The sequence below is a fragment of the Semicossyphus pulcher genome, unplaced genomic scaffold, assembly GCF_022749685.1.
Source record: "Semicossyphus pulcher isolate SPU_LCO1_2020_fin unplaced genomic scaffold, fSemPul1.0.p SCAF_18, whole genome shotgun sequence".
Taxonomy (NCBI): Eukaryota; Metazoa; Chordata; class Actinopteri; order Labriformes; family Labridae; genus Semicossyphus; species Semicossyphus pulcher.
This window is the reverse complement of record NW_027211691.1, coordinates 3,933,325-3,945,954: the sequence shown is the minus strand read 5'-3', so window position 1 is coordinate 3,945,954 and position 12,630 is coordinate 3,933,325. Positions and strand designations below refer to the sequence as shown.

Genomic DNA, 12,630 nt, shown 5'->3' with positions numbered 1-12,630 from the left:
CCTTATGCCTACCTGCCTTTATACACATCCATACAATATTGTCTACATCAACTTTCTAAAGACTGATTTAAATACTTTTCATTTAAATATCATAGCTCTTTAATAGCAGTGATGCTTTTAAGTATACAAGTAAAATGACAGACTAACTTCTGCTCAGTTTGACTTTGTCGCCACTTGTTAGTAAAGTACCTATAGCAGGACTTCATGAAGACTTTTTCCTCCATTTAAAAACTGCTTACATGCATACGAAAGGTGTACTTTTGAAGCCAAACAAGAACAGAAGCCGTGAAGCTGTGTGGACTTTGAAAAACCCAAGAACAACATGGTCCTGGAGAGGCATATTTTATTTCATTTGTCAATATACTTCAGGAAACAATATACAAAGCAATGATGTGGTCACCTTTACTGAATGTGTGATGCTGTTCAGTTATAGACTCAATAGATAGCATGGTGGAAAGAAAACAGGCCTGTTTGCAGCTTAGGACCCTGCTCTTTAACCGTGGGGGGAAAGAAATAAAGAGGGACGAGACGTGCTGGAAACAAAACCTTTGTTGAAGATCTCTTCAGACGGGATCCGAGACGACGCGGGGTCTGCTGTTAAAACGAGGTTTAAGACTTTCAACAAGGCACTAGCGTTGAAACCAAACCAATGAGATAACCAGTGCTTGCTTTAGTTGAACATCTTTATTACAATACATACATTTCACATTTGACCTTGTGACCTCTCGTCGCCCTGCTCTGACACACAAAAGGTGATCCACAAACATCCGCTCTCTGTAATACCTCTCCTAAACTGGGTGACAATGTGTGGATATTATTGTGATTCACTGCTCACCACTACAACTCTTATAAATAAAACCTTTTTTATTCTGCGTCCTCTTATTAAAACTCCACCGTATGTTAGCGACTGTACAAAGGAATGAACCAGGAGGGAGAACGAGGAACAAAAAGCAACATGAGGGTGATAAGTGTTGATGTTTCAGGGTGTGGCAGGGCAGGGCTGAGGCCAGGGGAGGGCAGAGGGAATGGTCCAAAGCAGCACGCCATCACATCTCTTATTCCAATCACTCACTCCATCACACCACCAGGCACTGTTTTTTTCAGACTGGGACATGCAGGGCCACCAGAAGCTGCAAAGAGATCACTGAACCTTTGTGAGCGGTGACGACGGACCTGCAGAGAGGGGATGTTGGCTACGCCCGAGTAGAGGTCACAGGAAGAGAATCTAGCCTCAGTTTGATTATATCTGAGGAGGAAAACTACATTGAAACCAGTGTGTTATGCTTTCTGACAGGTTTTTGTGTAAATAAAAAGGCTTCAAACATCCTCCTCCCTTTACATGCAGGTCACACACACGCGCTCAAACAGTTCAATGATCTGTGAACTGACGAAATGAAGCTTAAAGTCTGCAGACGAGTTAACATGAAGGAAAGGCTAGCTAATGAATGTAGCCGCCTCAGCGTTGATTAGTTTGGATGTCAAAAGCTTTGATAGGCATGGCTTTCCATGGCTTCAATCTACAAAACATATTTACAACATAGATAATAACATCTACAAGAAATCTACATTTTTTTCCGCTGTGGTTTTCTTTTTTACAAAACCGAGTCTTGTAAAACCACCCGAACTCCCCCTCTTCCTCCCAGCAGCAGCTCTTCGTGAATCCCTCTCGGTTCTCGCAGCCCAAACGGTCCAAAGCCACCCCGACTGCAGCTCCTGTGTGTGTTAAGACTGGGCTCAAGAGGAACCGAACAACTGCTCTCCCTCCAGCTTCCAACTATGTGCAATGGGTCTTCCTCCCCTTTTTCCGACTCTAGCTTCGACTTGCAAACAGAAGTTCTCAGACCATGAAAGAATTCTGGTTCTTCAACTTTTCAAGTTCTTTGATTTGCTGTCTGAGAAACAGTATCCTGTGGGAGAGACAAAGAGAACAATTATTGCTCATTGTACTTGGATTGAGGTTTTCTTTAATGCCTATAGTTTAAACAGCTTATACTTGTCACTCGTAGTTGTCCGGGTGATAAAGACATCAACGGCCAAAATGTCTGGTGGGAAAATATGCCAAACAAACAAAAACATAATAAAAAAATTAATAATGGTGTATTAAAAGCTACTGCGTTAATTTAAAGACATGTTGCCAAGGGAACTTAAATATGAACTTATGCAGCCTTTGTCGCAACTATTAAAACATCTGGAGATGGACAGGCGGAGACGGACAACGACCCATCATTTGCATTTTGGTACTTGGTGAGATGCAGTGCAGATGATGACAGCGCTGCGTGGCTACGGCAGGTTGCAATTCCACACGGCCGGTGAAACTATCATCTGGGATTTTGGGGAAATCTACTCCGACGGGGCAAAGCTGGCAAAGATCGCCAGCACAATTCCCATGTCGAGTGTGGCTGCAGAGCATGGATTCTCTTGCAGAACCAGATAAAACGGTTAACAACTTGCAAGGTTTCGCAAGGGGTTGGATGGTTTCAACTTTGCAAAAGCAGCGGAGCAGTTCTGTTCAATGAAGCCCCGCCGCAAACTGGCTGAAACGGCAATTTGAAAAATTTGGACCGAAACTGGCCGTCAAAAAAAGAACAAAACCTCTAGTGTAAACTCTGGTAGCTTTATATAAAGTAGAAATTAAAAGGCACAACAGAAGCTAGCAGTGTTTAAATTGATGTTGTGTTAACTGCTGCTAGTCAAAGCTTATGTCTCTATGTTTGTGTCTATTTAAGCTGTTCATTTTTTGTTGTGTAGCTAACTGCAGAAACTACTCACTACTTAACGGAACCCCCTTAACTGAGGACAGCTCTTACACACTTGTACTGCAAAAGGGTCATCATGGATAAACGTCCTTAATATCAGCCTTAGGAAGGATCACCATGGCCATTTTAAGAAATGTATGATTTGCAAGGCTTTGCTTTTAAACCAGCTTTCCCAACACAAAGGTAAGGTTTTTTTTAAGTCTCAGTCTCTGCCCGTACACATTAAAACACAACCCAAGTTTTCAAACTAAAACAGGATCAGCAGTGTTTCTTAAAGTGTTTTAGGGCTCTAAAATGTAGATGTAGTGGGGTTGGGGGGTCTAAACACAAAGGTATGCATTTAAAGACAAAAACGTAGTAGTGTGTATGTCCTCACCTTTGCTCACGTAATGTTGCTTGTATTTCACAGACTCTGACCAAGGACCGCAGGTTTTTGAGCTCGGTGCAGTTCTCAGACATACAGATGCTCCCCATGGTGTGAGCCTCCTCACGTAGTCTCGATGCCTTCATGAGTCAGACACAAGTTGTTTTAAAGGGTGTTAACATGAATCACATCAGTGTTCAGATCAATAGAAATGATGGAGTAAAGCGAGCGGTACAAACCTGTTTCTCTGCGTGTTCGGCGGGCCAACCCTGTACATGTTTGATGAGATTCTCATTGAAGTGAGCGGCGAGGGTGGGGGTGAAGGAGCAGGAGGGCCGGGCGGCTGAGGCAGTGGGGGGAGCGGAGGCAGAGTTGGGGGCGTTGTTGCTGCTGCTGGAGGCGACGTGGTTAGGACCCGGGGAGGGACTCCTCTGACTGCTGCAATCAACACAGGTCGAGGAAACGTGTGAGCATCGAGACAAGGTAATGAGGAAACTGCAGATCTGACACAAATAAGACCCATCAATGTGTCCTCAGCAGCAATGTTACATTCAATAAACTTCTTTTCTTCAAACAACGTGAACACTCAAGTTTCAGTTATGAATCACAGAACACAGGTCTCTGTTCACAGGCAACAGGAACACAAATATTTTGATCAATACAGCAAAGCAGTTTCATCCAGGCTACATGTAAAACAAATGAGGAAAACTTGGGACAAGAAAGTCACCAAAACATCATAAAAAATCAGAAGCATGCTTACTACGGTTCAACTTGAACTGCAGGTTATTTTTCACAATAATCGATTACTGTAAAATTCAGTGTATAAGACACACTTTTAATACTTTTTTTTTTTCATCACTAAAGTGGGCTGCGTCTTATATACCGGTCCGACCAATATAAAATGCAGAGAGAGGGATGTTATTGTGTTACGGTATTTTACCCAGACGATGGCGCTATCCGGTTAAGTGGTGATGTCACATCTCTGCATTAAACCGTTTGTTGCCAACGCTTTGTCATGGACATGCACCGTCATGATCATCAGCGCAGCTGCCACCTAGGAATGGGTACTGAAACCCGGTATTAAACTGGCCTCGGGCTAAATCATCAAATACCGCAGTATTGATAAACTTCCAGCGTCATCGGTTCTGCTTTCGGTACTGGAAAAAAAGAAAAAACATTTCCTGTTTATTATTGCTAGAAAAACCTTATCTTGCACATTTCATCCCAGCAACCGTTTCTCGCGGAGCCTGTGTGTGAGGGGCAGGGGCAGGGGCAGCTCTCTCTCCCACACGCTACAGTGCGCACACATACACACGCACGCGCACACACAAGAGATCCCGCTTGTGACGATGCCGGAAAGAACTCAACGGTCGATGCCGACAATGTCACAAATGCAACAACACTTTTGCTTGTAAGGGTGGAAACACGAGCGATCTGTCCAAACCGCTGTCTAAGGTGCCTCATATACAGCTGTTACCCAGCAAACCAAGTACACGTGATGAACCGGGTTAATTGATAAGCCCCGCCCACTACCAGACAGCCAAATTTGTTTTATATTTCCATCATCACAACTATATAGAGTCTATATTGGTGATCTGTTGTAAACATTGCAGTTTCTTTCGCTGTGAATAATTGTTTATTTACATTTACATACAGAAAACAAAGTAAGCTTAATTCTGTTCTCAATTTATTTATTTTTTTTCTCTTAAAAAATAATAAAAAGAACCGATAAGAATAACGTTCAAGGATCGTTAAGCAATATCGATGAGAGTAGTAATACAGTTAAAATCTTAATGATACCCATCCCGACCGCCACCCTCACAAAAATCAAGATTACTGTAGGCTGAGCTCAACTTCCGTACTGGTAGCCAGCAGGATTGCGAACTCGACATGGCAAAAACTGGTAGGCTGTAATTTGTGTTTTAAATGAAAATAAATCGAAATAGTGTTGAAATAACTCGTATACACATTTTTATTACTAAATATATAGAAAACCTTTTTTCCCTCTGGGACGCCCCAAAAAACAGACTCTTATATTCCTGTGTGACTTACATTATATTTACTGTACACTTAATATCAAATGTCCAGCTAAGATTGAATGTGATGATTTGCTGCTATTCCAAGGAAGTGTTTGACAGTTTTGCTTGAAAAATCACCAAAACATTTGAATAATTATCATATTTGCCGATTCATTTTCTTTCTATTGATTAAACTAAAAACCAACTTATTACCCAACGTCTACAGCAAACATTAATCCAGTCTACTCCACCCACAGCACATTAGCAGGACATCTGGCTGGGTCTAGACTGGAGCTGTGGAGTCAAAGTCCTGCTGAACCCTTAGAAGCAGTTTGACAAGGAATCAGTTATAACCATAGTGTTTGGCTACAACAGTGTACACGTAACAAACAAATGTCTGTTGCAGCAAACCCAGCAAGTCTGCACAAGGAATCAACAAGTGGAAAGCAGAAGAAAATTATACCAACTCTGCCTGACAGAATAACTAAACTGACAGGAGGACATTTTGCCTTCTTGTAAACAAAGCACTGGAGTTTGGATGCTCATGTTCACTTCAAACTTCATTCGTAAACATCAGAGCAAAGTACAGACTGCACAACTAAACCAGCAGCTTTCATGGATTCAGCCTTTTGTGATAGAATATTACCCTCAAATGGGCTTTTCTGAGCACACTGCAGTAATGTACATCAATGATAACACAGGCAACCCTTTAGGAAACTGTTCTGCAATAGAAATGATGACTTTGATGCAAAAACACGAGGAAACCACTCTTAGTTCCATGAATGACCAGCAGATGGTGCCACAACACAACGCAATGAAGACCGTTTACAGTAAGAGACGAACAGCCCATTCACATCAATCATGAATGATTTTACCGCCACACAAAAAGCTCAACATTTTTGGATAGAGAATTTCTACTCCACTTGTTGTGCAGATGTTTTGACAGTGAAACACATCAATGCGATGAAAACAATCGTGCATGTTACTCATCAGCACTCAGCTCAAACATTATACAATAACACAGGAAAATCCAGCAGCTGGCCATCGTAGGACCCACGTATTATGAACTAACAGACATCTTTTTCTGAACTTGGTTTGTATTTGTGTGATCGTACATACCCTTGGCGGTGGAGCGTGCGCGGGGAGGCCGTGGTGGCATCGTGACTGTGCTGCTTATCGCTGGAGAGGGGCTGCTGGGACGTGGGCTGGGGATGAGATGCCTGCTTCGCTGATTGCGTGCTCACCTGAACACAGGAACATATGAAAGACTACGTCAGAAAAAGTACTCTCAACAGGATCAAGATGCTAGCTTATAACTATAAAAGTACATATGATGACCAGCAATCTTTAAGAGCCTCTGTCATAAACAATATGCATCACTTAATACAAAAGGTAACCTGTCCTGTATACATCTCTTGGTATGAATCTCTGTTTTTGTGTTTGGTTTAGATGCATGACATTTCCACAAAACGATATTGGATGCATTCATTTATATCTTATACTCTTATGTTGATTTTTCATTAAAGCTTCACAGAGGCTACAAATGTGTGCCAAAAAACAAGGCTTCAGTGCAAACAAAGAAATACAGTCTTAGTCAGCTTATTGCAAAGCATGACAAATGCAAAGTGTCAATGTTTTCCACTTGAACTTATAGCATGTAAAATAACAAGAACAAAAACACTCTGCACATAAATTTAACGAGACGGGTGCGTAGGAGAAGGAGTGGATTGAAGGTAGCTAACTTGCTTTCATAAAAGAAAAAACCTTTAAAACATAATGTATACAGTAGGGCTGAACGATTAGGTACAAAATGATAATCACGATTATTTCTTAATTGTAGGCACAACATTTTTATTTATCGTGCTTTCATATTTTAATAAACAGAGCAACGCTTTCAGTTTCATTTTGTGCTGCATTCTGGCTCATGTACACATCTGCATCAAACTAAGACTGAAGATTAGCTTCTTTACCTGAATACGGTGCATCTTCTAGAAGCAAAGTATAAATATAATTGTAGGAGTTGGGTGGAAAGGGTGTCGTGCTGTACAGCGTCGCCTTTACGGATGCCTGACGCTGGACGAGGACGGTGAGTAGAGACATTATACACGCCTTCATACACTTTGTGGTGTTTATAAGCTGGTTGAACAAGTTAGTTGTGTTACTTTGCGGTGCAGGCTTCATGCACTCTTTGCGTATTACTTTCTCTTGCTTAGAAAGGGCCAGTACGCCAATTTTCAACCTCAGTTCTATGATGCTATTATGGGGACTTAATGCCATTATAGTAGAAAAACAAAAACGCAATTTCACTCTGTGCCTTTGGAGGACGCGATCAGCTTCTCTAATGGGCCCTTGAAAACCTCCACCAGACGAGGTAAAACGCGTCATCAGGCGGAGGCCAGGGAGCTCGCTAAACTACACTTCCTCAATCTAGGACGGCCGCCTCCGATGTCATGCCTCGTTCAAAATCATCACGTTTGAAATGTATATTGCAGAGTTGAACATTTTTTAGACGATCCACTGGTATATTTTGCTCATATTTTGGAATCTGTACCGCTCTGAACCACTGCCTGCAGCGAAACGGTAGTACTTCATTCCAGCGTCTCTCGCTGGGCCGTTCCTTTCAGAGGGAGGGGCGCAATGCACGCTGGGTGTTGTAGGAATGTAGAATGGGCGAAACCACAAGCTGTCTCCACAGCTACGGCACCAATTTCAAATATTATTGCTTCCATCAATTACAGAGGACACCAGCTGTGACTGACTTCCTAGGGGCGAATTGCTCCTTTAACATCACCTGCCCTAAAAATGAAATACCTCCAACCAACTGATGACGAGCCGTTTTGGGGGACCAGCGCTTCGTCTTCTGTTCCAGACATTTGATTTTGTTTCTCCCGACCGTCTGTTGTTTACTCTTCCACTCTAAACTGCCGCTGCAAGGTAGGAGCTCATGACATGACATGACAGCTCCCCCAAAAGTGAAGCCAAAACCTCTTCATCGCCCCCTCGGGGAGAGGCTGTTGGTTTAGGGAGCGCTTGATTTGATACGCAGCAGAGTTTTCTACAGGTGGAGCATTTTAAACGTCAATATCGCCGTCAATCATGTCTATTTAATCGTGGGAAGCCAAAATTAAGATCTGAATTAATATCCGGTTCATTGTGCAGCTCTAGTTTAACGTCTTAACAGAGCAGTAGATGATTCAGGTTCATACTTGCCAATTGGTGGTTTATTTAGTTATTTTTTTCAGTGAAAAATGTCAAATTAATCATGCTGGCCAAACACTTCATTGGATATTATATAAACTTGAACTGAATATTTGTTTCTTACTTTTGTCTGTGAGATGACGGGCTGCGTGCTGAGGAGGGGTTTGAGGGGGCCTGCGTTGGTCTGTGGTGTGCTGATCCTCGGGGAAACATAAGACCTGGGCGACGAGGCGTCTGATGTTAACGACATCGGCGACTGGTTCGATTGCTGAGCTGCTTGAGGTACAGAGACAAATAGAGGTTATTAAATAGAATCATAATAAATATTTGCATCTAATACCAAGTAAGAAAACCATTAGACAAGTACATATTATCACATCAGAACTATTAATCTCAGAAGTAACTTGCAGGAAACACAGAAGGGTCCCTCACTTTTCACCAGCTGAAGTTGTCATTACACAGCACACATAAATGACTGTATATGCACAAAGTGGTGTAATAGACATGCTTTGTTTACCTTGGTTGGAGAGTTGAGCAGCTTGAGAGAGGATAGTAGTGATATTGAAAGCCGACGGTCCAGCAGTGAGGATCTTATGTAGCATCGACTGTAATGAAGCTTGTGTGACAGCAGCTGTGAGAACTGGAGAGACAAACAGACGCACTGTTAGTGTGAGCTCTGATATAATCAGTCCTGATTTACTTCTGCACGGCTTCACTGTAAATTTGACAGTCAAATTCAGTTATGTGTTCCATATAAAATGCAACAATGAATTTTCCACGCCATGGACTGGGAGAATAAAACAATCATTTAATCATTTCATCATTTGTTTTGTTCTTTTGCCACATTTCCTTTGGTCCAGCCTCCGGCACAAACAAACAAGCCGTACAACACTTTGATTTAATGTAAACTGCGTTCAGTTTTCTTTTTCCTGGGTTGTGAATTAAAGGTTTAAAAATGTTAACTTTTTCTATCCAGTGGCTTATTAAGTTTAAAACTCAAGTCTGAAGATTGGCTGCTAGATATTGGAAAGAACCGACATTTTCACATCTGTTTTTTTCTTGTGATGCCGGCGGCAATATAAGAGAATAAAGGAAATCTCACCAGATACATGCTGTGTGTTATTCAGGTGCAAAATTAACCCAAACAATTCTTATAATTAGGGTACTTTAAAAGTCTGTTTTTGTCTATGAAAAACAAAAGTCCTACTTCTACCACGCTTAGTTAAGCCCTCTGACACAGAAAGTCACAGTATAGAGAGAACAAGTGGCACCAACTTGTGTTATCGACATGTAATTTGCAGTTTCAAACTATACTAGAAGATGTGGAAGAAAACCGGCCCACTGGCACCTGAGGAGGTAAACTCTCCCAAACTCAAGCAACAAAGAGATGCATTTAAATGCCAGTAAGATTCAAGTACAGATAGATTGAGTTGTGTCTTTTAAAAAGTTACCACTCGTTCAGACAGCAGAGCGTGACGGTAAAAACAGGCGAGCCTCCTATTCTCTAGATTTTCAGCGCACGAGCAGTGCGAGTTAAAATGAAAGTGAAGACATTCCAATGCCATCCAGCACACACCACGCTTCCAGTATGAAGCCGGCCTTAGTAAAATGTAAAGCTCATGACGAATGTCAACAGAGCAGACACAGGGAGAGAGAAACAGAAAGAGATGGGACAGGACAAGCTGCTGGGAGCAGGTACAGCAAAGGTGTGCGTGAGGAGAAAATAACTAAAGAGAAGAGGACACAACAAGGCTGACTGAGGATACCGAGAAGAAAGCCGTAGATCATTTCCCCAAATATTCTTTATTGCTTTGACCAAGGTTGCTCACCAATACAGTTCTCTCATAGCTCTCATTCCTCCCAAAACACATGAAGGTCAGGCCTTTACCTCATTTCAGTTCCTATTATGCACTAATGAACACGTGTTTCTTTTAACAATATATTTCTTTGCTCTTATGTTCCCTTACACTGACAATACAGCAAAATGAGCTAAAATCGTATTTTAAGTAGAGTACCCTTTTCATTTTGTAATACTGCGATATAATACAGTTAGCGCGGAAAGCAAAAAAAACAAAACAGGATATACATTTTAGTGAGCATACAGCCTATAGCTTTGTAAACTGGAGCTGCAAACTCTGCAGTAAAAGGTAAGCAAGCTCTTGTGTGAGAAATGTTTCGTGAGAAAGAGACTCATGAAACATTTCTCACACAAGGACTGCAAAAAGCAGAGCCTGAAAATACAGGAACTGTGAACCCACAGAGCTTTATCATAGACAAGCCAGATTCTCTCTCAACCCCCCCAGGAGTCAGAAGTGTATGTATCACTGCTCCTTGGGTTTTGATCAGAGGTTGATTAGGTGCCACCAACAATGTCAGCCAAGTTTTCAACTCAGTGTCTGCAACTGACACTGACTTTAAAAGGCCCGTCTTTCATGCAGGTGGTGAACAGAGGTGCTTTACAGAAGGAGCTGAATCAAATTGTTAATTAGATCAGATTTACTCTTCAACTATTCTCTTTTTTTTAGTTCAACGGCACAAAAAATTCTTAGTGCAACATTAAGGTAAAACATTTCCAGCAGATGATTATCTAAGGCCCCGTGTCCACATGGCGCCTTTTTCTGAGTGCCAGCATCTTTTTTCAATTGTTCCCAATGAGGACAGAGCGTATGCCGCCTCCTCGAGAAAATGTGCTGCACTCAGTGCCTTTTTTGTGTGGAATCTCTGAACTTTTCAGAAAGGCGCTGGGGTCGTCACCGCTGCTTTTTTCAGGCAACCAATCCGATCAGGCGCCACTTGTCACCCTGGTTACCACCAAACATGGAGGAGCAACTTGTTTTGGCTGTTACTGTCTACCAGAGCTGTTCATATGACAGTATCACAATAGAGGCCGAGTAGCCCATTTGTGGGAGCAGATCGGCCGGACACTAAATGTTGCTGGTAAGTGTTGTGCTTTTATCGCCCTGCGTGTTGTAAGTCTGTTGTTTTTTTCTCTCACTGCACAAGTGCTTCATCCCAGTGCTCCCCAGCGCCCTGCCAGCGCTTCTCTGCCAGAAAAAGGTGTAATGTGGATACGGGGCCTTAGTATTTCATGTCAAGTTAGAGGCAGTGTGAAGCTCACCAAGAGTGCCAAAAGAACACTGATTTTTCTTCCCTGAAACGGCTTTACTCAATATTTATAAATAAATAAACAGACCCTGTAATCTCAAGTTCACAGCATACCATGCGTTAGCCCCTGCACTGCTCCGTCTACAATGACTCAGTTTGGACGGACAAGTGCACTCAGGGTCTTCTTGACTGATGATTTGAATCATCAAATATTTAAAGGGCTGCTTTACTTGCCAGACAAACATGATCTGAAATTACACAACACACCTTCACAACAATGGAGCATGAGGGAGCTGCATCTAAAAATATCTCACAGCTGCTCAAGTGAAGCCCCCCAAGCGACTGTCTTTTAGGAGAGACAATCTCAAACTGTCAAAGCATCATTCTCACAATATTTATAAGGATTGGGTCACACACCTCAGACAGGCAGTTTTTAATCCCTCCTTCCAGTGTGATTGTTTTTAACACCTACTAACACAAGCAATACAATAATCATAGTGCTACAAAAAAATTAAGGAAGGACAAATACTGTACTCAGACCAACGGGAATGATTATCATGTCATTTCAAACCCTCTGATACTCAGCAGTCAGAGCAGAAGCCGATCATCCTTGCAGCTAGCGGAACGTACACACCTGTTAAATATTGATATTGTGCATTTCTTCAGCATTTCTTCTCACCTTCGTTTATTTTCGCCATGTCCACACTGGCATTGTTGAGCTGCAGAGCGGTCTGAAGTGCTGGGAGAAGCTGGCGCAGCAGGGTGGGGTCTTGGAGTAGAGGAGGGGCGGGGGACTGCAGGACCGGGGACACGGGCACCGTGGAGGCAGATGATCCAGGAGGACCCGATGAAGTGTTCAAGCTCCCTGAGCCTGAGGACGAGGACTGGGACTGGGTGGCTGAAGGTTTCTCCACCTGGGCGGACTCTGTGAGAGCAGCAGAAGAAGGATGTCGTTTCATCTTCAGCAACTTTAAAGCAGGAACGTTTTGCCAAACACATAAAAGTTTTACATGATTAGTACGACTATTTATCTCTTGGTGGGAATTTACAAGGTAAAGTAGTTGCCAATGTGATAACTTAAACAGGTTGTAAAATCCTGTCTGAGTATAAATAGCTGAACCTGAAACCTCTTTAACACACTCCTTGCTTTAGGGCTGTCACTTGTCGACTGTTGAAATTCGATATATCG

At 42.4% G+C, this 12,630-nt stretch overlaps 1 protein-coding gene across 1 annotated transcript in view; it reads right to left on the bottom strand.

Moving 5' to 3' along the window:
* Positions 1-296: 296 nt before the first annotated feature.
* The window catches only part of waca (WW domain containing adaptor with coiled-coil a), a 35,237-nt gene continuing 22,903 nt past the window's right edge, over positions 297-12,630 (bottom strand). Inside the window, exons 7-13 of the mRNA XM_069667768.1 lie at positions 12,121-12,366; positions 8,854-8,976; positions 8,461-8,609; positions 6,258-6,382; positions 3,360-3,558; positions 3,133-3,260; positions 297-1,907 (exon numbers count right to left, since the gene is read on the bottom strand). Of these exons, the coding sequence (XP_069523869.1) occupies positions 1,838-1,907; positions 3,133-3,260; positions 3,360-3,558; positions 6,258-6,382; positions 8,461-8,609; positions 8,854-8,976; positions 12,121-12,366 (1,040 nt within the window). The 3' untranslated portion in view covers positions 297-1,837. The remainder of the gene's footprint in view (positions 1,908-3,132; positions 3,261-3,359; positions 3,559-6,257; positions 6,383-8,460; positions 8,610-8,853; positions 8,977-12,120; positions 12,367-12,630) is intronic.